Here is a 24,958-nt window from a genome sequence, read left to right as displayed (position 1 = left end):
GCAGACTTCATTAGAAGTTCGGTTTTAGTACAAAAGTCACGTGTGTTCATTAGAAAAGAAAGAAGGGTGGGGAGACCAAACGAAGTTTACCCAGGACCCCAGTGCTCAGGACACCTCCCGGGGCCGTTGTGATCGGGCTGTGTTCTTCTAGACTTTCCTCTGCAGGCACATTTACACGCTACCGAGGCCAGGCCAGTCCCAGGATTCTGGAGAGGGCTCTCCTCTTTCGTTTGTGGGATCCCTGGCTCGGCTGCCCCGAGTGCATGTTGCGGGGTGGCGGCCAGCCGGTCCTGGTACTCACGTGGTGATTTTGAGGACGTCCTTCATGCTGGTTAGCGGGTCCGAGTTGTCGGGGCAGCGCAGGAGGCAGGGCGCAAAGATGATGGCCAGTGCGCTGGGTGACATTCGGTTCACGTCCTCAAGCAGGGCCACCCTGTGGAGCGAGCGGCAGTTAGGGGGTGGCCACAGGGAGCCCCAAGGCCAGAGTCCAGATCCCGGGAAAGTGCTGCTGCAGCCGGGAGGTGAGAAACGCTCGCTCCTGCAGGGTGGAGAGGCGCCACGAAGAAGCCGGGGGCCCCCTTCTGGACCCCCCAGTATGGGCTCACGTCCTGGTGTGGAGCCACCAGAGAATGCCAGCCCGGGGAACGCCGTGGGGTGGCTCTTGCTGGGACCCCACCCCCCAGAGAACGGGGCAAGAGGACGGCAGGCACTTGCTTGACCAGGTGGAAGATGAGCCTCTCCAAGGAGTTGTGGTTGGCTTCTGGTAGGTGCTCCAGGACGGCGTAGATGGCGGCCAGCTGCTCCTGCTTCTCTGGCAGCTCTAGGAGGGTCCTGGGGGTCAGCTCCCTGCGGCCCTCACCCGACAGGCCCCAGGGCACCGGGGAGCCTCCCACTGTCTGGGGCCCGGTTTCTCAGCTGGGGGCACGGGGGTCCGTCCTCCCTGACTGGCCACAGCACGTGCTCGAGGCTCTGAGCCCCGACCTCGACCAACCTGCCGGCTCTCGCCACAGTGGGACTCACCGACGGCGCGGAGGAAGTCGCCGTACTGGGCGAAGGTCATGAGGGGCTCGGGCAGCTCCCGCAGCCACTGCTTGAGCACCCCGGTGATGGCGTGGATGGGAAAGTTCTCCAGTTTGACTGCCGTGGGGTCTGCGGGGAGGGCGCGGCAGCCGGTGAGCTCGGGGAAGGCAGGAGGGCCGAGCCTGGAGCCCCACGCGGTGCCCTCCTGCCCTTGACACCTACCTGTCCGCAGCACCCACCTGTCTGCAGCGCCTGCCGGAGCTCCCTCGTGCGGTTGGCGGCACCCGACTTGCGGTAGAGGCCCTCGGTGTACAAGCCGTGCATCTCCACGTGTTCCAGAAGCTTCTCCAGCACGATGGGCACTGAGACCTTGTCGCTGGTCAGGCTGTCCACGCACACGCCAAAGTGGCCCGGCTCAGTGCCTGGCTCGATCTGCGACGACGGGGATGGGGGTGAGGGTCAGGCCTGGGCTGGTTGTCCTCCCTGTCACCAGCCCCCCTCAGCCCGGCTTCCTCTGTGGCCGCCACCCCCCGTGCTCCTCGTCCTCTCTTGCACGGCTGCCAGAGGTGCCGGGCTGTGGAGGTCCCCGGATGGCTGCTGGCAGGGGGTCCCTGTGTGAAGTACCACAGTCCCCTCCGCCCAGCTGATCCTGGCTTGTGCCAGCCCGTAGGACCCCGCCTCCCTCGTGCAGGGTAGGGGTTTCCTTCCACCTGGAGGGGGGAAGAGCAGGGCCAAGGCCTGGGGTGCACACACAAGCCTGGCCCCAGCTTTGGGGGGCCCTCTGGGGGCTCTGACAGGACCGGGGTGCGCTCTGCTTCGGGACCAGCCCCTCCCACCAGCTCCGTGCTCCCACCTGACACCCAGCCTTGGCCTTGCACCTAGCGCACCCTTCTCCTCCACATCTCTCAGAACGGCCTCCCCCAGGTGTTCTGGAGAGTTCCCGGCCCCAGCAGGCTCACCTTCTTCCCACTTGTGTAAGAGCAGTAGGTCTGAATCTTGTGCACACACTTCTTGTGGCAGGTCATCTTGCACACTAGGAGGTCATGGTGGGGGAGGGGGAGAGGGCGGTCACTGACGCGCATCGGGGACCCATGGGTCCCGTGGCCGCCTGTCCCCGTGTCTCAGGACAGTGACAACTGCCTGGGTATTTACGATGGACACGGAGTGGCGGGCTGCTCCTCACACAGGGGCCAAGGGGAGAGGTTACCCTGGCCCGAAAAGAAAGCCAACCCTGACTGGTCCTGGCGGGAAAACTGCACTGCTAGAGGACTCCTGACCCAGCCTGGGCCCCTGGGGGCTGACTGGCTCCCCACCCGGCCTTGGCCACCTCCTGGCTGCCTGACTGGGGGCTGGCTGGCTCACCCTGGGCTGCACCTGGCTCTCAGGGTCCCTGTGGGGACTGACTGGCCTCGCCTGGCACATGGGGGAGGGGCCAGCACTTCAGGCAGTGAGAGCAGCATGAACAAAGACCCGGAGATACGGCCCAGGGTGACTTGCCCAGGTAGGCGTGCAGAGGGGAGGCTGCGGAGTTGGGGGGGGGCCTGGGGGTCAGTTGAGGACCGGCCCCTGCCCCAGCGTGACAGCGGGGCGTTTGAGTGGGTGAGGTGCGGCCTTACTGCCCCTGTGGTGAGGGGCAGTGCTCTGGGAGGATCAACCCTGTAGCTGGGGTGAAGGCCCGGGTGCACCGTGAGGGGTTGGGGACATGGTGGGGGGTCAAGGGGTGTGCAGTGGGAGTCGGGGGGCCTGGGGGGGGCGGTCAGGGGCGCGGTGGGCGATCGGTGGGCGAGGGGCACTCACCGCTGCAGAGCAGGGCCTTGTCCATGAGCCAGATGTAGGAGAGACACTGCTCGCAGGACTGGGGGATGCTCACTTGGTAGCTGGCGAACACGTGCCCGTTGTGCTGCTGGACCTGCAGCAGTGGGGGAGGGGGGCCGAGTGGGAAGGTGGACCCCCAACGAGGTGGCCACGGGGCCGCACAGTGGGGACGCTGCCTGCGGCATCTCAGGACCGGGGGCCCTTAAGGCCGAGTAGGAAAACACACACCCGCCCGCGTGCACATGTGCACACACAGACATGCGCACACCCGTGCACGTGCACGCGAGAACACACATACTCACAGCACGTTCCTGCTTCCGCTTCTTCTTCTGAGCTTTGCTCTGCTGTGAGGGAGCACAAAGGCCAGCTCTGTGTGGGGTCCCCTGGGGACACCCCCACCCCAGCGACGTCCTGGCGCCGGGACCCTCCCTCGCCTGGAGCGGTAGCACCCACCTTGGGAGGCTCGAAGTCGTTCTTGGTGTGCCCGCGGGTGAACTCGTCCAGCAGCGACTGGAAGAGGTTGAGGACCAGGTTGGTGTCCTTCTCGCCGCGCTCGGCCGCCAGGTTGCTCACGACGATCTGGTAGTTCTCCATCAGGTCCTTGTAGCCGACGTGGATCTTCCCGTTCTGTGGCAATGCAGGGTGTGAGCCTCTGTGAGACAGACAGACGGGGGTGCCCGGGGGAGGGCACGGGGTTTGCCGCGGGGGCCCTCCCTGGGGCTGGGGGTCCACGTACAGGGACGGAATACATGGTCTTGAGGTTGCTTCGGAACTTCTCGGTGGCTTCGATGAATAAGCTCTCGATGGGAGTCTTCTGGGAACGCAGGTCATTTATCTGGAGAGGAAGGGAGAGGTGTGCTGACCCCACGTGACCTCAGGCCGGGCATCTGGGCGGCCATAGCTCTGCCCCATCCCAAGTCCTTCCCTGGCTCCCCTGGCCTTGCAGGGAAACATCGCGGCCCTCTTGCCAACCCTGATGTGTCGGGGATCACTCACTGTGGGTGTTGAGCGGCACCCCTGGCCTCCCCCACCAGATGCTGGTAGCTTGTGAGGACCAAAAACATCTACTGATGTTGCCATGTGTCCCCTGGGGGCAGACTCACCCCTGGTTGAGAAACACTGGTTTAACTGGGGCCCTTCCTGCCGCCCCACCCCGGCGCTCAGTGCCCGGCTGTGCTCCAGGATGGGGGCTGCCTCAAATGGCCTGGTCATTTCACCATGCCTCCACCCCTTAACTGTCCCTGTCAGCCCTCTGTCTCCTTCTGAAGCTCTCAGACACCACACTGTTTGCTGTGGGATTGCCTGCGGCTGGGGCCATGAATACCCTGAGTGCAGGCTGTGATTTCTTCACCTCTGTCTCGCACGCTAAGTGCTCAATCATTGCCTGGAACTGAACGCATTTTGTCAGTGTGTGCTAAGTAAAATAATTTGTTCGCGGTCAGCTGCAGCTGAGCGGCAGGACAAGGAAAGGTTGCAGGACCTACAGGAGCAGCCTGGCAGGACTCGGGTGTGTCAGGTGCCTTGCCTGGAAGATTATTCTGGAGGCTAATGCTTCCTTTTTCTCATGTGTGTGAGAAAGTGGGCCACCGCCCCCAAGGGGCGCTCTGAGACAGCAAACCACGTGTCTTTCAACAGCGGATCTCAAACTTCCTGGGCAGGAACTGCAGGACAGAATGCCTCTGCTGGGCGCCCAACCCACGTGTGCACATGCACGTGTGCTCTAGATGATGCCGGCAGGGCCGGGGGTCCCAGAATCAGGTGATGCAGGTGTGACTCGCTTCCACACATTCTGTGCGGCCCCCATATGAAGACACACATTTTGTAGCAAAACGTAAGCATCCCCACCGAGCAGGATGAATGTAGGCTACAAGCGACCTCTCGGGAACCCCTGCCAGGTTTTACAGAAAAGCAGCTGATGCCAAACTTAGGAACAAGGGTGTGGTTTCCAGAACTTTCTGTGTGTTGGAACCGTGGACCTGGACTTTCCATTCCCGCCTGATAAAGGCTTTGGTGTGACGGTTTGCAAAACTGCCAGGTGGTTTGCAAAACTGCCAGGCTCTCTGGGGAGGCCCGGGGCCCTGGCTGGCCCACCTTGTTGAGCAGGAACTCATCCAGGTACTTGAGCTCGTTGGCGTTGGTGATCTTGCGGAACACCGACTCTCGCCACTTCTCTGACACCGTGATTTTGCCAATCTTGAGGTTCCGGTTTTTCTTCCCTTTGCCTCCTGGCTCCTTGGCGTGCTTCTCGCCGGCGGCGTGGCGGTGCTGGTGGCTGGAGGGGGCTGGGGAGGGGGGCGGGAGGCAGGAGAGGCTGGTAAGGGCAGTGGGTTCCTGGGGAGGACTCAGGTTGGCCTCTGGGGCATGGTCACAAGTGCAGAGAACCAGGGACCTGTGCTGTCACACACTGAGGTCCGCGGCCAGAGAGCGCCTCCGGGGATGGGGATCAGTCCCAAAGCCCTGCAGCCAGGGCTTGGCCCACAGCTGACTCAAGGCCCCATCTGGAGACTGTCCTCAGGGGCCCCAGTGGCTCTGCTGTCTGTCCCTGAGGCTGCGGGAGACCAACCTTCTAGATTCTTCTTCATGGCGGCGGCTTCCAGTACGACTTGCCCGGGTACTGTGTTCTCTGTCTCCTCTGTGCCCTCCAGGCTGTATTTCTTATCCTTGTTCTTATGCAGGAAAAGTCTCTTAAACGTGGATCTGTAGGACAAAGTAAGGGATTCCGCTTAAGCCTCAGGAAGTGAAGGCAGATGTGAGGCCAAAGCAAGGGTCCACTTACTGTCATGAGAAATAGCCCTTGTCTTGGTTATCATTGGAAGGGGATGCCACTAAAAATACGGTTGATCTGTGTGAACTGACAGGGGAGTCGGGCAAAAGAGCGAGACGCTGAGCAGATGTCACAGCGTGACCCCATTTTCACATTAAAAAAAAAATTACCCCCCCCGTCCCCTCCCCCAAGATTCTTTTATAGGGCACAAGGTTAGGGGAAAAAAACCTCAAAGAATAAATAGCAAATCATGTACTATGGATACTGGGCATGTGATGGGGTGAATGGTGGCTCCACCCAAAAGGTATGTCCATGTGCTAACACTCAGGGCCTATAAGCATGATCTTATCTGGGAAAATGGTCTTTGCAGATGTGACTAAATGCTATGGACTGAATATGTGTCCCCCCATATCTGTATGTTGAAGCCTAACTCTCAGTGTGATGGTGTCGGGAGGTGGGGCCTTTGGGAGCTGATTAGGTCACGAGGGTGGAGCCATCATGAATGGGATTCATGCCCTCATGAGAGACCCCAGAGAGCTCCCTCACCACTTCCGCCATGTGAGGACACAGCAAGAAGAAGGTGTCTATGAATCAGATATCAAATCTGCCGGCACCTTGATCTTGGACTGCCAGCCTCCAGGTCAGTCTGCGGTGTTTTGTTACAGTAGCCCGAATGGACTAGGACACTAAACGAAGGATCTCAAGATTCTGAGTCATCCTGGATTACCCAGATGCGCTCTAAAGCCCATGACAAGTGTCTTTATAAGAGACAGAAAAAGAGAAGACACAGGGGAGAGACGAATGTCATGTGAAGACAGAGGCTGAGATTGGAGGGGGGGTGATGCAGCCACAAGCCAAGGAATGCCTGGAGCCCCCAGAAGCTGGAAGAGGCAAGGAAGGATCCTCCCCGAGATCCTTTGGAGGGAGCACGGCCCTGCCCACACCTTGATTTCACACTTCCGGCCTCCAGAACCACAAGAGAGTAAACTCCTATTGTTTGAAGACACCCTGTTTGTGGTACTTTGTTGTGGTGGTGGGGTCTCCTGAAAGTAGGGGGCTCTCTCCTCCCACTGCAGCCCGTTCCTCACCGTCCTCAGGCTCCCGTCCTGAGTTTGGGTCAAAGCTCCCCCGTCCCAGGGCCCAACCTCTCTGCTCTGTGAACAGAGCACTGTGGCAGAGGCTTTCTGGGGACAGAGCCTTGGCCCAGTTTTTGCTATCTAAGGACCAAGGAGGGGTTCCTGGATGTGGGGATGGAGAAGCTGGGAGCTGGTTCTCATTCCATAAACAGCCAAATGGACACTGTCTGTCTGTGGCCTCAGAGGAGGTGACCCACACTGGCTCTAGGTTTCAGTGGGAATCATTTCACCCCAATGTGGCCACAACCCGAGCTCCGCGTGGGTTTCTCCTCACGGAACTGCTAAGCGAACGTCTCCCCAAAAGAGCTTCATATAAGTGCAGTCGGCTTATGGGAATTTCCTGGTGGTTCAGTGGTTAGGACTCTGCGCTTTCACTGCCAGGGCCCAGGTTCAATCCTGGTCAGGGAACTAAGATCCTTCAAGCCGTGTGGCCAAAAAAAAAAAAAGTGAGAAACGTGTGATCAGCTTAGGAGATCAGACTGCTCCGGGACTGGAGGACCTGGACACCCTGGGTGTCCTCTGGTGGCCTGAGCCCACACCCCAAAACCCCACACTTACTTAGAATCGACGGAGCCTGGGGACAGCCCAGCATCTGTCCCCAAGGATGCGTCACCCGACTTCTTCTTCTGGATGGCCAGCTTCTTCGTGCTGGGCTCCCCGTCCATGGTTTCTGCAGAAGGCTGTAGGGGAGGGGGGCTGGGTAAGCAAAGGCAGGCGCCCTCTCCGGAGGGAAGGTGTGGGTCCCGGTGCCACCATGCATTCTATCCACCGTTCCCTTCTGGTGGTGCTTGGACCCTCAGGGGTGAGAGCTGCCGCCTAAAGCTTTACCTGAGTCTTGGTCTGGGACGGGGACAAGAGGAGCCTGGAGACGTCGCTCGTGGATAAGGAAATGCGCCTCTCCCTGCGAGATCACAGAAATGTGGCTTTTACTGACAAGGGTGAGTAGGAGACATTTGGGGTTGCCATGACTGAGAGGGAGAGGGTAGTGCTACTGGCATCTGGTGGGCGGAAACCAGGGATGCTGTTCTGCCCCCCACCGTGCCCAGGACGGCCCCCAGCACAGAGATCGAGACGGCCCCAGGGGTCCACTGTGCCAAGGCCGAGAAAGCCTGCCCTAGCAAAAGGCCTGCATCTTCCTCCATCTCTTTATTCCTTTGGACAGGCAGCCCTCTGGGACAAGGGGCTGGTGATTCGGAGTCACCAATATTTAGCCAACTGGGGTCCGAGTGTGTCGAGAGCTGCTCTTTCAGCCTCTGGGTGCGTGTAATCAGTCCCACTGTTGATGAGGAAACTGAGGTCCAGGCAGGCTGGGGAGCGGGGGGACCTCAACCCAAGGGACCACTTTCCACAAGGCTGGAGGCTTTCTGTGTGAACTGGGCTCATTTGGACAGGGGCTTCAGGGTCCCCGGAAGGTGCCTCGTCTTGCCCGAGCCTCTCCCCACCCCCTGGGCCCTTCTTCCTTGGGGCTCCCACCCACCTGGTGTCAGCTCTCAGGCACAGAGCCTCACGCGTTTCTGGGATGCGTGGCGCTGCCTCGGTCCTGCTCCAGGCTTTGGCTATGTAACCCCCGACCCTGCCCGCCCACCCCAGCCCTTGGAGAAAGGAGGGTACAGGGCTTACTTTGTGGGCGTGAGGGCGACCCCCTCGGCCCGGTGCCGCTCGCTGAGGTCCAGGGACTGGCTCAGCAAGGTGCTGGGGCCAGCGGTCATCAGCTTCTTGCCCCGCCACAGCTCCACGGCGCTGGCCAGCCGCTCGGCGTCTGGGTCCCTGTACCGCTGAATCTGGGTGGAGCCTCCTGGGCTCTCGGGCCTGTCCTGGGCCCTCGGGCCAACCCCCAGCTTGCTCTTGTCCTTGGGAGTCTCCGGGGTGGCACCGGGGGCCGGCACGCCGACCCTGCTGTCCAGGGCCAGGCTGGTGGGTCGTTCCACGTGGCCGGGCCTGGGGCTCCCGCCCTGGGCTTCAGCTGAGACCAGGCTGCCCGGCGTGGGCTGCGGGGGCTCCTCGGGCTGCTTTTCAGGAGGAGCCAGCCCTGTGTCCGTCCTCGCGTCCCGAGAGCTTTCATCTTCTCTGTCCTCCTTTCTGTCTTCTGCGAGGCTCTCTTGTGGCTCTGGGACGGCCCTTCCAGAAGGTTCTCTGAGGGCGTGCTCTTCCTTACAGGACTGGATGTGCTTGTTCTGGAGCTTCACGTGCTCCAGCCCCCTCTGCCGGCGTGACTCGCGCTTCTCCCGGCTGCTGGGCACTTTCTCGTGACTTTCGGCTGCGTTTTTCTGGGCTGGGGGCGCCTTCTCCGGTCGGGAGCTCTCCACGGGGGACCCGTCACTGGGCCACGCCTCGGGCTCCAGCTCCAAATGCTCGCCGTCCTTGGATGGTTCTGGGCCCTGCGAGGGCTCCTGCCCAGCTGCCCAGCCCGGCCCGGTCTCTGCTGTTTCCTGTTTGGCGGCTCGCTGGGCTTCCCTCTCCTTCTCTGCAGCCTTCTGCTTCTCTGCCACCATCTGGCTGAAGCTGGTGGGGGGAAAGTGAAGGGGGTGCTTTCAGGAACAAATCCACCCAGGGCGTTGGGGACCCCTTTTCTACCTGCAGGTGCAGGGGTGGGGGGCCAGGTGGCATGTGGCGAGACCCTGGCCCTCAGAGATGCTTCTGGAAAGGCAGAACCTCCTCAGTCAGGGAAGGGGGAGACACGGAATGGCCTCTTGTTGTCATGGCCACCTCTGCCTGGCTGGTTCAGGGGAACCTTTATCAGGTCTGTTGTGGGAGGGATCTGTTCAGAACCCTCTGAATTCCTTTGGGGTCCCTGTCCTGGTGGATTCCCAGGCTTCGTGTGTGAGCGGGGGTGAGGGGAGCCCCCTGATGGCTGGTCCTGGTGGCCTGAACCCTCCAGCTCTGAATCCAGGTGCTCTGCCAACCTGCCTGGGGTGGGCAGGTGCAGTGGTGGTGCGGGGGTCCCTGGCAGAGACTGAGTACCGCCAGTGGTGACCTGGGGTTTTGCCAGTAGGTGCCACCTACCAGCCCTGGAGCGTCCCTCTAGGGTCCTGTGTGCCCAGATGGCTAGATGCCTGCCAGCCCCTCCTCAGCCTCCCTGTGTCCAGACAGCTCCACTGGCCAGACGGTGTCTCAGGCAGCCCTTCGGTGAGTGGAATGTTCTGGGGGGCGGGGGGGGCGGGGGGCTTGGTCCCATTCTGCTCACCTCCTGCGCTGCAGGTGCCCCCGGCAGAGGCTCTGCAGACGGATGATGGTCTGTCTCTGGAGCTGGTAGGCTGCCCGCTGCCGGTAGCCCCTCCATGCGGCCTGGAGGTACACTGCTGCCTGTGTCCTCTCCAGTGCCCGGCGGACGCGGTAGGACCGCCAGCAGGCCTGAGAGTGGAGGGGGCATTCAGGGGCTGGGAGGGCGAGACCCCGGCCACCCCCGCCCCCGGCCCCATGGGCCCCCTCAGGACCTGGATGGTGACGGCCGCCCGCCTCATCTGTAGGAAGTGCCTGCGCTCCAGCACCATCCGGAACCAGCTCTGCAGGAGCAGGATCTTCCGCACGACCTCCCGGTGCAGTGTCTCCTGCAGGGCCTGCCGCTCCGTCTCCTTCAGGAAAACCTAGCAGGGAGTGGGCACAGGAGGGGTCAACATGGCCTCCAGAACCCCTGTACTCGACAGGTCTGCTCAGCCCACCGGGATTACGTGAGACCAAGCTGGTGTGCTGACTGACCTGACCTGACCAAGGGGAGTTTTTTTTTTTTTTTTTTAAATATTGAGATAGAATTCCCAGAACATAAAATTAACCATTTAAAGTGAACAATTCAGTGGCATTTAGTACATTCACAATATTGTGCAGCCATCACCTGGATCTAGCTCTGAAACATTTCCATCACCCCAAAGGGAAACTCCGTGCCCATCAGCAGTCATTTCCTAACCCCCCTCCCCCAGCCCCTGGCAACCACTAATCTGCTTTCTGTCTCTCTGGATTTACATGTTCTGGACATTTCATATTAATGAGATCACACAATCTGTGGCCTTTTGTGTCTGACTTCTTTCACTCAGCATGACGTTTTCAAGGTTCATCCACGTAAGCGTGTATCAGGGCTGAATAATACTCCACTAAGTGAATGGCCCACGTTTTGTTTATCTATCATCTCTTGATGGATACATGAATTATTTCTACCTTTTGGCAAGTGACTAGTGCCACTATGAACATACATGTACAAGGATTTGTTTGCACATCTATTTTCAGTTCTTTTGGGTTGATACCTAGGAGCGGAATTGCTGGGCCACATGGTAACTCTATATGATTAACTCGTTGGGGCACTGTGAGGAGACTTGTCACATCTGGTAGAGCCCTGTTGAGGAGCTGCCAGTCATTACAAAGGTTACTGACTGGTTCCTGAACATCCTGTGCTATGGTGTGATGGTCTGATGCCTGAGCCCCACACCTTAGGTCTGCCCCTCTGCCTTCCAGGAAGAAATAACGTGCTGGGCCCCAAGAAACGCACTTCCTCAGCAGAGCCCCTTAGTTTTCAGTGAGTGGCTTGGGCCATGGGAGGACCCTGTGTGTAGCAGAAGGTGGGGTACAGTTTGCAGCCACCCTGAGGGGTGCAAACACTGACCTTGGTCTTGCCGATTTGGTAGCTCCTCTTGTCTATGTCCATCTTCTCCAGCAGGGCAGAGATAACCTCCCTGCAGGGCTGGGCATTCTTGGGCAACAGCACCTGGAACTGCTCCGTGAAATCCTGGGTGATTTTGGCCGAGAAAGGAAAATCTGCGTTAGTGTTTCTGCCACCCGACAAGAAGACGGGGCTCCAGCAATTCTCTGGTCAAGCCGAGTTTCTGAAGGCAAAACTTGGTTTCATGTGAACGGTACTGACAAAGCTAAAATCTTGGACTTTCTGAAACAGTCTAAAGCTTAAGAAAGACTGTCGCAGACACAGAGCACCGATCTTTCAGTCAGTCAGTGAGTGACCACTGAGGACCTGCTGGGTGCTGGCGTTGTTGGGGGGCAGCCAGGAGATGGAGCTGCTCTTGGGGGGCCCACAGTCTGGCTCATTAGAAGGCTGAACCATAGCTGGAGGCATGTCCCCACACTGCCCTCGCTTTTCTGGCCTCATTGCACGGCATGCGGGATCTTAGTTCCCCAACCAGGGATAGAACCTGTGCCTCCTGCAGTGGAAGCGCAGCGTCCTAACCACTGCGCCACCAGGGAAGCCCAGGTATGCCCTTTTTAAGTAAACAATTACGCCAAATTTTTAAGAGCGAAGCCATTAATGAGACACACCAGCATTTCCCCCCTTTTCGGTAATTTGCCTTTCCTATTTATGTAGGATCAGAAAGATGATATTCCCATTCTGTGGATGAAAAAGGGAGGCATGCCACAATGAAGCCATGTCCCTGAGGCCATACGGGTAAAGCCTGAACGGGGACCAGGTGCTGCCACCTCTGGTTTCAGGCCCAGTGCTCACTCGAGCACCACACAGCTGCTGCCAGCTCCCAGCATGAGCCAGGGGTTCTCAACCTGGGCCATGTGGACCCCTGGGGACATTCAGTGATACATGGAGACATCTTGGGTTGTCAGAACTCAGGGGAATAGTGTTCCTGGCATCTTGCGGGTGGAGGCCAGGGATGCTGCTCAACACCCAATGGTGCACAGGGCGGCCCTCACCACAGAGAATGACCCAGCCCCAAGTGTCAACGGTGACGTGGTTGAGAAACTGCTGTAATTTGGTCTTCACCAATGTGAGGTTACTGGCGATCTTCTGTGTTTCTAGAAAGCCCAGGGAGTCATCTCTGAAGTCATCACCTCCTTGGGCCTCAGTTTCCATATTGGGAAAATAGGAAGCAGGGCCCCCTTGCTGCTGGTTGACAGAATAAAAGAGCTGGGTATAAAAGTGTGTATTACAGAAGATGCTCAATAAAGGGCCGACCTGCACAGGGATCTGCTTGTACAGTTCCCTCCTCCCCACTTGGTTTAACACACCTCTTGCGAGGAACTATGTCCCCGACCATGAGAAAAGAATGATCTGGTACAAATGCCAACAGTGCCAGCCAGCGTGAAGAAACCCTAATGGAAAGTAACCTGCCAGGCTCATGCTCCATAGACGCGCCCTTTCTGGAGGTGGCTAGTATCCCAGGCAGCCATGCATGTGCACGAGAGCATCCTACCTGGAACGTGTACTTGGCGCTGTAGCCCGACCTCCGGATCCGCACGGTCTCCAGCATGCCTGTGTAGCGCAGCTGCTGCAGCACCAGCTCATCATCGAAACACAGCTCTTTCTGAAACAGGATTGAGCAATCAGGGCAGATGCCTGTAGGTGGCTGGGGACAGGATCCCTGGGAAGAGGTGTCTATTCCCACGTGACTGCCATCCCTCGGGACTCCAGATACGGATGCAGTCAGGGCACACCCGTGGGCTGGGGCTGATCTGGGAATGTCCCCAGCCTGGCAGGCGCGGGCACCTGCAGGATCTGTTTTTTTTTTTTTTTCCTTGCTCCAGACGTTTTTTTGGGAATAAAGACATGGGGCCACTCAGCAGTGATGCCTAAGGCATTCATCTCTTCTAGAAAACTTGGCCATCTGATCTGCTCTATTCCCTGTTGTCCAGGAGACAGATGCCACTTCTCACTGCCTCACTCAAGAGAATTTGCTGCAAAGAGTTATTTCCTAAAGGCCCCTTTCCAAACCTGTTAAACTCATACCCTGTGCCACGTATCAGGGTGAGTAGTGGGGATTCGGCAGACAGAACACACTGCTGGGCCCCCCGTGGGAGGTGTCACAGGAGAGGGGACCCTGGGCTGAGTCCTGAGGGCTGAGTAGAGGACAAGGCAGGGGGGCGGGCAGGGAGCAGCTGGGTGAAGGCCCGAAGGAGGAAGGGGAAGCCAAGGGGTGGACAGGGATGCAGAGAGACGCTTGCTGATGGAGGGGTGGGGGTGAGGGGGAGGAGGGGCTGAAATAAGGCTGGATCAGTGAGCTTCCAGCCCAGAGCTCAGGGGCCTGGACTCCATGCTGGTGGGGGTTATTTTAAGTGGATGGAGGGGAGGGAATGGCATGAGGGGAGGGATGTCATGATTGGGTGCGGGGGGGGGGGGCTTCTGGTATGTGGTGGGCTCTTGGAGACAAGGGATTCTACTCAATACACTAAAAAGCACAGCATAGCGCCCCCTACAGCAAAGAATGATCTGCAGCCATGGCCCATGTCCAAAGCAGGTGCTGATGGAGCGTTTCCCGAGTTGCCCAAAGCTGAGGCAAAATCCGAATGGGTGGAGAAGACAGGCCTCATTCTGCTGCTGGTGGAAGATGGGGAAGGGGGACAGAAATCTCTGAGATGCCACTGGGGGACCAGGAATGGGAAGGGAGGGGAGACAGAGTGAGTCCAGGTCCTCGCCTGGGGACGGAAAGCTGTGGCACCTGGCAGGGCCAAGCTGGGCTCTGGACGTTAGCAGAGCGTCCCAGGAGCAGGGGAGAGGCAGGGAAACAGGAAGAGTGGAGACAGAGAGCGTGGGTGAACAGAATCGCCAAGAGACACTTGCTCAGAGATCGGTTTGTGCCTGGGAGGGAGCCCAGGTCCCAAATGGCCTCCAGCAAAGTCCCTGAGGGGATGGAGTGGCCGGTGGACCCCCGGGGAGAAGGAAGCCTGGCTGCAAGGGCTGAGCCCGCCACTGTTGGCCCCCACTGGTGCTCTGTCTTTCCAGAAAGTTCAGGATGAGCGGCAGGCTCTGTTGCCTGACTTCAACCTCTCCCTTCCAGCACATTCTCTGCACTGATTGCCTTTGGGATATATCTGAAGAGCACCCCCGACCTGTCCCTCTTCGGACAGACTTTCTCTGGAGCCCCGCCATGTTCCAGAGGACGTCTCTATTCTTGGCTGGTCACCAGGTTGCCCTTGCTGCCTCCTGCTGACCCCCTCTACCCCCGGCTACAGCACACGTCTACAGTTCCCGAAACCTGTGTGGACACTTGCTTCCTTGAGGACTCTCCTGACCAACCCTCCCCGCTCCCAGCACTGCGCCCCCCCCAACAGGAACACCCCTTGCCGAGCCACCAGACCTCGGCTTGGCTTTCACCGCCCCCGAGACGTGGGAGCCCCTCACCTTCTCGGCGTTGGAGCGGATGCAGCGGATGAAGAAGGGCTCTGCCTTCCCCAGCGCCTCCAGGAGCTTATTAAGGGATGTCTGGGGAGAGAGGGGGAAGGTGCTGAGCTGGGACCCCCAAGGACACACTCCTCGGTGGGAGGGGAGCCAGGTCACCTGCCTGTATCGGTGGCGGGGCACCCGTGCTAATGTAGGACATGGGAGGTTGCAGTGCGACATTCTGACCAGAGGCTGTGTTACCCCGGGGAGCCCCCAAGGGAGCTGAGGGGTCCCCATGGCTGAGAGCCACCATCTTCCCAGGGCCCTCCTGCTTCTGTCTCAGTGCGGGGAAGGTGGTGGAACCAGATAGACTCTTTCTGGGATTTAAAACACGGGTCAGCCTCAGAAGGGACCATGGATGCAGTGGCTTTAGTCTCTGGCCTGCTGCTTCCAAAAAGGATTTGTGGTAGTTCCTACATGGGGTAATTAAAAAAAAAAAAAAAAAGGGCCAGCGGCCATTGGACCCCACTGAAAAAAAGAAAGAAAGTGTCCCTGAGCTTCCTGGCAACCAGGTAAAAAAGGGAAACATGACCTAAGGACACAGTTTGGTGGTCACGTCAACTCACATGCTGATTCATGACTCTTTTAACTTGGTGGTTCTCAACCAAGGGTGATTCTGTTACCCCAGGGGAATTTGGCAAGATCTGGAGACTTCTTGGTTGTCGTGACTGGACAGCGCTGCTGGTATCTGGTGGGTGGAGGCTAGCGATTCTGCTGAGCATCCCACAACTCATGGGACGGCCCCCACCACGGAGGATGACCCAACCCCAAATGTCAAGCTGTGACGAGGTCAGGAGCCCCCGGGATAATAGTAGGCTGCCTGTGTTGGGTTTGTTTTGACCCAGCCACGTGAGTGTCAGGCTGAGTTCAGCACCGCCTCCTGCCCCCTTGGGCCACCTACCTGGAACTGGGCGCTGATGCTGGGCGGCTTCTTCTTCTTGTGCAGGTGCAGCAGGGACTTGGTGGTGCGGTCGTGCAGGGTCATACTGATGATGAGTTTCAGGGATTTGGAGTCCAGCAGGTTCTAGGATAGAAACACAGGGTCCGGCCTGCCCTCCCAAAGCCCCAGCGGGCACTGGGAGACCTCTCGGACGTCCCCGGAGCCACAACAATGCCCCTCCCAGGTGGCAGCTCTGAGGCTCAGTCTTGGGGTTGTGCTGTCAGAGACAGGGTGGGGGCAGGTGGGCCTGGTGGCGGTGACAGGGGGACTGAACCTGGGCTGTGTCCTGTGGATGGCGCTGCCTCCGGGCGGGCTGTTACAGCCTCTTGTGGCCCGAGTGCCCAGAAGCCAAGAGCTACAGAGTGCTGGCTTCCTTCCTCGCAGCTCAAGGAATGCCAAGCACCCCGTGTTTCCATGTGCGCTCATCCGGCCAGCCCTCCCTCACGGGCCAACCCTTACTGTCGCTGACGAGGGGGACTAGCGCTGTCCCACCTGTTGGCCAGACTGAGGGGTTGCCTTATACTCTCCGTCTGCACGCTGTACGTAGAGACTAGACAGAGCGTCCGGGTGCACTTGACCCAAGGCCGGCTGCTGGGGTCTTGGCTGCCAGCGGTGCACAGCTGCCCCCTTCCTGACAGGACCACCCTGGCTGAAGGGCCTCCTCTCCCTGGATGCCCACGAAGTGCTGCAGCCATCCCACCCTCTGGAGGTGGCTCGCAGCTAAAGACCCCTGATGTGGGGATATGACAGAAGGGTCCCATCGCCTCTCGGCGAGATAAGCTCTGTGGTAAACACTCCTGGGCTCCCCGGGGGATCAGGCTGAGCCCACCTCCTGGCTCAGTCCTGACCCTGCCCAGACTGCTTCCCCCTCCCTCCCCCACCTTCGGGTTTCTCCTGGGAGCTCCCCCTTAAACACCACTTGGGCAGAGATCCCCATCACAGGCCCTGCCTCTAGGAAACCCAAACAAAGACACCTCTGTATCATTTCAACAGGAGACACTGTTTTCTAGAGGGGAAGGGGGAGATGATAGGAAAGGGAAGGAATCAAAGAAGCTTGAGAAGTTAAAAGTCACCTCCCGCCCCCCCCCGCCCCAGTTTTCCAGAAAAACTTGAACCAGGCGCTTGCAAGGCAGTGTCAGACGGTGTCGCACGTGTTTACCTTTGGAATGATCTGCTTTTGTTTGATACCTTTACTTTTCCTGTCAAAATATTAAAAATGGTTTTGTGAACAGAAGGAACACGATGTCTGGATCTGGGTTAGTTCAGCAAGCCACACCTTGCGGGTTAGATGGAGTGAGAACAGAGAGAGGAAGAGAGTCCAGAGGCACAAGTGCAACGAGGCCGCCGCCTCGCCGGGGACCTGGTGGGCTCCCCTGCACATGTGTGGGGGACTGTCGCTCCTGTGACTGTGCACACCGGCCTCACTGGGCCAGCGGCTGCCCCTGGGGTGGCAGGAGCACCTGGTCTGGGGGCCACTCGGTCTGGGAGCAGAAGGGGCGGCTGGTCATCTACAGGGCAGAGCACAGGGCTGGCTATGGGGGAGCTGGGATCTCACAGGACGATGGTGGGATGCCCCACATGGGGCTTCGGGGGATCCCGCGAGGCTCTGACGCCTACCAGGTGTCCCAGCTCTATTTGCTACACGTTGGCAAACACCAAGCCGGTCCGCAGAGACCCTTCCGCCCCCGCCCCGGCAGCAGGGCAGGGGTCTGTCTCGCAAAGAACTGAGATGGGGCCTGGGTAGGGGAGCCTTTGGACTCGAACTGGCAGAAGGTTAAAAATGAAAGCTGATCTTTTGGCCGAGGGAGGGGGGATGACCCCTACCCTCTTAGACACTTTATGGAATCTTGCAGAGGAGAGAAAGATTTAAAAAAAAATTGCAGCTTGGCCTGTTTTTAAGACCCACTGAGGAAATGGTTCCCCACAGATTTGCAAGATGCTCGGCTGTGAGGTTCTCTGTGTGTCAGGTTTCATGTTAATCCCGGCCGGGTGGAATAAGGCATAATAAAAATGACTTTGCAAACAGGCTGCACGGCAGACACAAGCTTTGCTCTCTGCTGGCCTGAGCCCCGAGCGGTTGCTTGTGCCCATTGGTTGAGGCTGCTGCCCACCTGGTATGTGGGTACGAAAATCATCACCCCTGCTTTGCAGACACAGGCCAAACGCTCAGAGCGCTCAGGTCATGCAGTGAGTTAGTGGAAGGTCCAAACCTAGTCTGTGCGGTTTCTGGCCCTTTGTATCACGTCACGCCCCCAAAGCAGGGTCACGGGATGCGCGGAGACCCGCAAGATTGCACACCCTGCTTCTGACGGCTGCTTTATAAGCTCACGGTGGCAAAGGCGGGGGTGGGGCGAGGGGCAGCAAGCCTTGCCCCGCACATTTGGGGCCAGAAAATCAGATGCTTCGTGGGGGAGCATTCCTGTGAAGCTGTGCTGGGCACTGGGGAGCTGGCAAGGATTTGGGTCACAGTGCAGACACCAGGGAGGGAGGATTACGAGGGCCACTTAGCGATGGCTGGTGTGAGAACAGAACCACAAGACAGCGCAGCGTTTAGAGCGGCTGATTCAGTGTTACAGGAAGCCCACGTGGGCCGGGCCCGGGCGGGGGGGGGGGGGGTCCGGAGCGGGGAGGCGGTCGTTGCACTTGTGGGGGAGCGGGGGGTGCCCACAGCCTCAGGGGGGACTCACAGGATGAAGGTGCGGGGTTTCTGGAGCCGACTGAGGGACTGGAGAAGCCTACGGGGGTCGTCACCCTGCCAGGGCAATCCTTTGATGGTCTTGATGATTTGGTCATGCAAATCGCTGGGTGGGGGGGAGGGGTGCAGTGATAGAGAGAAGACCAAGTTAGAGCAGCGGGCCCGCCACCTCAGGGTCCCTGGCACGGTCGGGACCGTCCTCAGGCCACTGGAGCCAAAACATGCAGCTGGGGGAAGCCTGAACGCTGCCGCCACTCCCTCCTGCACCAAGAAGAGGGCTTCACCCGGGAGCAGCAGCCCACCCCAAGGAGGCTCCGCCCTCCCGGGAGGCAGGGGGCTGGGGCCACTTCCGGCTGAACAGAGTTTGCAACATGGCATCTCGGATCGCTGGAAAAGGCCTCACGTTTAAGAGCCTTTTGGAGTCTGTAAAAAGTATCAAGGGGCTACTGAAAACAGAAGACCGGGGAGGTCTCTGTGGGAAGCAGCAGATTGGTTTCTCCTGATGGTTCTGTGGGCTGCCTCCTTGTGGGCTTCAAGAAATGCCTTGGGAAGAACAAATTGGAATTCACACACGGATCAACCTGGGGCGATGCCGCCCCCTGCCCCCCATCCCCCATGCTTGGCTGTCCTGACTGGGGGAGGGGGCGCTACTGGCATCTGGAGGGTGGAGGCCAGGGATGCCTCTCAATTCCTTGCAGTGCACAGGACGGCCCTACCACAGGGTGACCCAGCAGAGTGCCAAGGGTGAGAAACCCTAACTGAAGATCCTTACCCCCCCAAATTCAACCTTATTAGCTTTCTTTTGTTCAGTTGCCGTGGGTTCAGGGCTGAGCATACATTTTAGGTGTGAGAATGAGAATGGCTTAGAGACAAAAACTGAATGCTCGCGAAAAACGTCTAGATGACAAATGTTTTGGATAGAACTTCTAGAAATGAGGTGGCGACGGCTGCAGGATGAGCTGGGACCTTCTCTCTTTTGTAAAAATTCCTCGTTCCAGTTATTTTAAATACATGTTTAAGCTCTGAGCAGTTGGCCTGGGAAGACCCCGATCGGCAGCCCCCTGTCTGTGTTCCATGCACCATGCCCAGGGCCGGAATGGCCACACTTACCTCTGCTCCCTCACCCTCCAGGGAGGCACAGAGCAAAGACAACAGAGGGGTCACGTTTCACCTCCACACCCTGAGCGGTCAGTGCAGCGGCCAGAGCTCCTGATGACAACGAGGCCCTTGGCTCCAGCCCACACCCCCCTGACGTGGCCAAAGCTGGCGAGAGCGCCCCTCGGCTCGCCAATCCCCCTCTTGCTCTGGATACTGCGCTGAGCACCTCGGGTGACGGCTCCTCTGGGCGTGCCTCCCTGGTCTTGGGTTCGAAGGCCCTTGCTTCTACTTACTTCTTGCTTTCATAGAAAGCAATGATGTCCTCAAAAGCGTTAATATCGAACTCCTCAGAGCCGTCAAATGAGAAATCTAGCATTGAGCAGCTGAAAGGGAGAATCTGTATAAACTAAATGCGCTCTTGGGGCAGGATTCGCAGCCCGGGGGCCAGGCCCTGGGGAGACCAAGTGGGTCAGGGGCCACTTTCAAATACTGGGACGTGGTGTTTTTTTTTTTTTTCTCTTGCCTCCTTTTGGGTGAAAAAGCTGATTTAAAAATGCACCTTTTTAAAAGGAGGAAAATGACACGCTGCTTTCAGACAAACGACATGGGGTCACTTACCTAGGTGCTAGCTCTACCTCCACACATATGCGTTTGTGAATCTCCTGAGGGAGTTTTTATTATAAAGTGTTCAAAAATAAAATGACTTTTTCATGTTTTGAAATTTAGTGACTCGCTCCTGGGGAATTTGTTGAGTCTTGAGAAAGAGGTTGGGGACTCAGCTGCCCCAGGGCCTTTGCACATGCTGCCCCCACGGCTAGCACACCCTGCCTGCCTTGTCTGGCCCAAGTGGTCCCTTCTCAATGTAGCCTGCCTCTCTCAGGCTGCCAGAAGGGTCCCTCCCCTGGCTTTGTCATGGCCTCAGATGTCTGTCCAGTGTAGCCTTTTTTAATCCTGGAAGCACAAGCCTGCTCACTTTTACACTCAGTAGCAACTGGGGTACGTGGAGGACCCTTGGCCATTGCTAGGTGGCCACAAGACACCCTTATAAGCAACGGTGCATCTGTGTTTCTGACTGAGAGTGAAGGAACTTAGCTGATTGGCTTTCGGGACACCCCAGGCAGGCTAAGGGCGGAAGTGCTCTTAAATCAAGCTTGTTGCTCTGTGAGACCAGCAGCCCTTGGGCCCCACCCGCCAACGGTCATGACCGGCCATGAAAAGCTCCTTTGTAAACTGAGCCGCCCACATCCCCCTAAGGCAGATGATGCACGAGGCCTGCCTCGCAGAAATGCGGCCACCAGATGCCGTTACTTCTGGGTCTTTCTTGTTCAAGCGGCTGCTGTGTTCCTTATTCTGGTCAACCCCGACCTGGGTTCAGAGTGTCGGGTTTCTGGCGCCATTTTAAACAATGCCGCTGACTACTGGCTTCACTTGGGATAAATCAAGGTCTCGCTCACCGGTACAGTTTTTCCGATGGGGTGCTGGCTCCTCTCTGCAGCTCTCCCAGGTGACCTCGGGCACCAGAGCTGCCCAGACCTGCTGGGGACACAGAGCAGATGAAGTTTGGGGGGTGGGGGTCGCTTGTAGCTGAAGGGCTTTGTAACTTTTCCATGGAGGCTGTGATCCTGACTTGAGCCCGTTTAAAAAAAAAAAAAAAAAAAAGGGCTTGACACTCAAATTTGGGCAGAACGGGGAACCGTGAAATGTTCCATTCCCCACAAAACAGCATCATCTATTTCCTACTTCTCATAAAGGCTTTAACCTTTTGGTCCTCCTTTAATAGACACCCTTCCTAAAATGCCGTGGTTGGTATCTCGAGCTGAGTGACCCTGGGGGAGCCACTCAGCTCTTCTGGGCCTCAGGTTATCCTCACAGAAAAGTGGTGACACACCTTCCTGCCTTGCACGTATGAGGTTAAATTATACACCCCGCTACAGACTTTCCGTTTGGGACGATAAAAGACCTTGGGAGCTAATTTACAACAGCCAAGGCATGAAAGCAACCTAAATGTCCCTCAACAGATGAACGGATAAAGAAGATGTGGTATATTTACACAATGGAATATTACTCAGCCATAAAAAAGAATGAAACAATGCCACTTGCAGAACATGGATGGACCTAGAAATTATCATACTAAATGAAGTGAGTCAGACAGAGAAAGACAAATTTTATATGCTATCACTTATATGTTGCATCTGAAAAATAGTACAAATGAACTTATTTACTAAACAGACTCATAGACATAGAAAACAAACCTATGGTTACCAAAGGAAAAGGGTGGCAGGAGGGATAAATTAGGAGTTTGGGATTAGCAGATACAAACTATTACATATAAAATAAACAACAAAGTCCTACTGTATAGCACTGGGAACTATATTCAATATCTTGCAATAAACTATAATGGAAAAGAAAAAAAAAAGAGTTTGGGGAGCCAGAGAGAAGTGCTGGTTGTACAACCTTGGGAATGTGCGAAATGAAATGAAAATGTACACTTTGCAACGGACTATGAGTGTCCTCTTCTCAACAGTGACCTGGGGACCCTCCTACCTGCAGCCTTTTCAGCCCTCTCGGCCCGCAGGCGCCCGGCCTCCCGGAGCACGGCCATGGCCTGGATGGCAGCCCGGAGCACCGCCCAGCGGAACACGGCCACGGGGTCCATGCCGATGAGCTCCCGAACGTAGGAGCTGTCGCTGCCCCGCAGGAGGGCCACTATGTCCGGCCGCATGTAGTCCATATTCTTCTCCCGGAAGTCCTGGTGGAGGGTGGCAGGAGGGATGATGGAGGGGGGTGGTCCCTTGCCAGTGCCGGCCGAGGCCCTGGGGGCCAGCATGGGAAGGACTAGTGGGCAGTGCATCTCAACAACAGAGACGTGGCTCCTGCCGTGGAGCCCTCGACAGTAGAGCCAGGGGTTTGACACTGGGTCCGAGAGCCCTGAAACTTCGCCCAGCAAGAGCAATAAAGAGGAGGGACGGGGCTTCCCTGGTGGCGCAGGGGTTAAGAATTCGCCTGCCAATGCAGGGGACACGGGTTCGAGCCCTGGTCCAGGAAAACTCCACATGCCGTGGAGCAACTAAGCCCGTGCGCCACAACTACTGAGCCTGCGCTCTAGAGCCCACGAGCCGCCACTACTGAAACCTGTGTGCCTAGAGCCCATGCTCCGCAACAAGAGAAGCCACCGCAATGAGAAGCCCGCACACTGCAACGAACAGTAGCCCTCACTCGCCTCAACTAGAGAGAGCCTGTGTGCAGCAACAAAGACCCAATGCAGCCAAAAATAAAATAAATAAATAAATGTATAAAAAAAAAAGTTTAAAAAGAAAAAAAAAAAAAGAAGAGGGACAGAGCAAGTGCCAGAGGGAAGGGGCCTCCAGGGTACCCACGCAGTCCCCTTCCCGTCTCCCAGGCAGAGCGTGACTTGACTGATGATGGCAGCGGATGGCTGCGTACCTTGATCTGATATTTCACTTTCCCTGCGAAGTGCTGAATGATGAACGCCGGCTCCATGACGGGGGTGCCGAGGAAGTACCTGTTGTCCTCATGCTGCTGTTTGAACTTGGCCAGCAGGGTCTGGCTCGTGGCGTGGGGAAAGCTGGGAAGAGGATGTAAGACCTTTAACTGCAGGAACTGCGGCCGGTCACCCACTCTGCGTTGCAGGTCGCGGGCCCTCCGTGGATGAGGTGGGCGGGTGCTTGGGCTCCTGCAGGCTGAGCACGGGGCCGAGGGCCGGGAACCTGCCACCTGGCTTGAAGAGGCTGTGAGCAAAGTGATGCACTTGGGGCTGCGGAGCAAACTTGGACCAGGCAGAGCAGCCCAGCGCTCACGCGAACGTGCGGTCCAGGCAAGACTGGACCTGGGCCTGCCGTGGGCAGCTCCTGGAATAATCCCAGGATGGGGTGACTTCTGATCTCAGGCCCATCTGCCCCTGGGTGCTGTGTCTTGGAGTGGGTCTTGCCCGTGTTCCTCTGTTAGAGGGAGGGGCCAGCAGAACGGGATGAAGCAGGGAGGGGGGCTGGGGGCAGAATAAGGGAGCCGTTGTACCTGGCTATTTTGGCCTCCCAGGAAGGAAATGCCACAGCCAGCTTTGGCATCCCCAGCCTCTGCCCAGCCTCACCGCAAAACACGGGCAGAAAGACGTGCCTCCAAATCCCCGATGCCTGGCTCCGTGGCTTAACAGGGGGCAGAGGAGGAGAGTCTCTGTAGCTACAGGGCACATCATTGCCAGGGCCAGGGTGTGAAGCGTGAGAGATCCATTCACTCAGTTGTGGAAATAAATAACATTTTGACACACTATTTTAGCAAATTCAATTCAAGCCTTCTCCGCCCCTGCCCCCATTCCCCCAACTCCATGATGAACTAAAATGGCAAGACTTTGTTTTTTTTTTTTTTAAATAGCAAGATTTTCAACAAAGACAAATCCGCCCCTGCTCCGCCCCGCCCTGTCTTGCACACTTCCCCCAGACTCGGCTCTGGGGGTTTCCTGGGAGTGATGATTTAGCCCTTCCTACCACCCTGCCTCTTCCCTTGTCTGGACGTTCTCTCCGCAGATCCCGGCCTAGGATGGATGTGTCCTGTCCTGGACGGGACTTGGTCTGAGACAGGAGGTACGGCTGATTCACACCAGCCCTGAGGGGACTTCAGCAGCAAACAAGGGGCCTGATAAAGTGGTTGATAAAAAGACTGTCCACATCTGGACCCCCAGAACCTGGGAATGTGACCTTAGATGTAATCAAGTTAAGATGAGGTCATCAGGGGGAAATTCCCTGGCAGTCCAGTGGTTACGTCTCGGAGCTTTCACTACCGAGGGCCCGGGGTTCAACCCCTGGTCGGGGAACTAAGATCCCACAAGCTGCGTGGTGGTATGGCCAAAAAAAAAAAGGGAGGCCATTAGGGTTGGCACTAATCTACTAGGACTGGAGTCCTTATAAGAGGGGATGAGACAGAAAGAGAGAAGATGATGTGACTACAGAGGCAGAGATTGATTGGAGTGATGCAGCCACAAGCCAAGAACACCTGGACCCCCAGAAGCTGGAAGATGCAAAGAAGCATCCTCCCCTAGAGCCTTTGGAGGGAGGGTGGCCCTTCCCACACTTTGATTTCAGCCCACCAATACTGATTTTGGACTTCTAGTCTCCAGAACTGTGAGAGAATACATTTCTGTCGGTTTAGTCTGTCTGCGATTTCAGGAGCTCTGGCTGGGTGACCAAGCATGAAGCACCTTAAAAATACCTTCTCCAGCCTTCATGGTGTCCTGTGGACGAGGGGTGGCAGGCTTGGTAGAGAATCTCGCATCTGGGCCCGATTCCACGCCCTGCCCTCTGCAAGGACGCACCAAGCCCATGCCCAGTTTCTAGATTCAGGTCCCCCAATACTTGCCCGAGGACTCCCAGGA

At 57.6% G+C, this 24,958-nt stretch overlaps 1 protein-coding gene across 11 annotated transcripts in view; it reads right to left on the bottom strand.

Annotated features, from left to right (window-relative positions):
- MYO9B (myosin IXB) overlaps positions 1–24,958 on the bottom strand; it is an 89,215-nt gene that overhangs the window by 4,373 nt on the left and 59,884 nt on the right. For 4 of the 11 annotated variants that reach the window (XM_079916714.1, XM_079916721.1, XM_079916724.1 and 1 more), the window contains exons 12-36: positions 23,017–23,158; positions 22,117–22,321; positions 21,027–21,108; positions 18,467–18,580; positions 16,939–16,978; positions 15,741–15,863; positions 14,801–14,881; positions 12,876–12,986; positions 11,327–11,449; positions 10,170–10,319; positions 9,920–10,086; positions 8,356–9,237; positions 7,564–7,636; positions 7,294–7,415; positions 5,399–5,532; positions 4,927–5,117; positions 3,572–3,670; positions 3,289–3,462; positions 3,138–3,179; positions 2,818–2,929; positions 1,980–2,053; positions 1,260–1,452; positions 1,021–1,149; positions 715–820; positions 302–433 (exon numbers count right to left, since the gene is read on the bottom strand). In XM_079916714.1, coding sequence (XP_079772840.1) covers positions 302–433; positions 715–820; positions 1,021–1,149; positions 1,260–1,452; positions 1,980–2,053; positions 2,818–2,929; positions 3,138–3,179; positions 3,289–3,462; positions 3,572–3,670; positions 4,927–5,117; positions 5,399–5,532; positions 7,294–7,415; positions 7,564–7,636; positions 8,356–9,237; positions 9,920–10,086; positions 10,170–10,319; positions 11,327–11,449; positions 12,876–12,986; positions 14,801–14,881; positions 15,741–15,863; positions 16,939–16,978; positions 18,467–18,580; positions 21,027–21,108; positions 22,117–22,321; positions 23,017–23,158 — 3,801 coding nt within the window. Of the gene's footprint in view, positions 1–301; positions 434–714; positions 821–1,020; positions 1,150–1,259; positions 1,453–1,979; positions 2,054–2,817; positions 2,930–3,137; positions 3,180–3,288; positions 3,463–3,571; positions 3,671–4,926; positions 5,118–5,398; positions 5,533–7,293; positions 7,416–7,563; positions 7,637–8,355; positions 9,238–9,919; positions 10,087–10,169; positions 10,320–11,326; positions 11,450–12,875; positions 12,987–14,800; positions 14,882–15,740; positions 15,864–16,938; positions 16,979–18,466; positions 18,581–19,865; positions 19,956–21,026; positions 21,109–22,116; positions 22,322–23,016; positions 23,159–24,958 lie in introns of all 11 variants that reach the window. The other 7 variants (XM_079916717.1, XM_079916716.1, XM_079916718.1 and 4 more) reach the window with 6 other exon arrangements.

The sequence above is a fragment of the Stenella coeruleoalba genome, assembly GCF_951394435.1.
Source record: "Stenella coeruleoalba genome assembly, chromosome: 3".
Taxonomy (NCBI): domain Eukaryota; kingdom Metazoa; phylum Chordata; class Mammalia; order Artiodactyla; family Delphinidae; genus Stenella; species Stenella coeruleoalba.
This window is presented reverse-complemented; position numbering and strand designations above follow the sequence as displayed.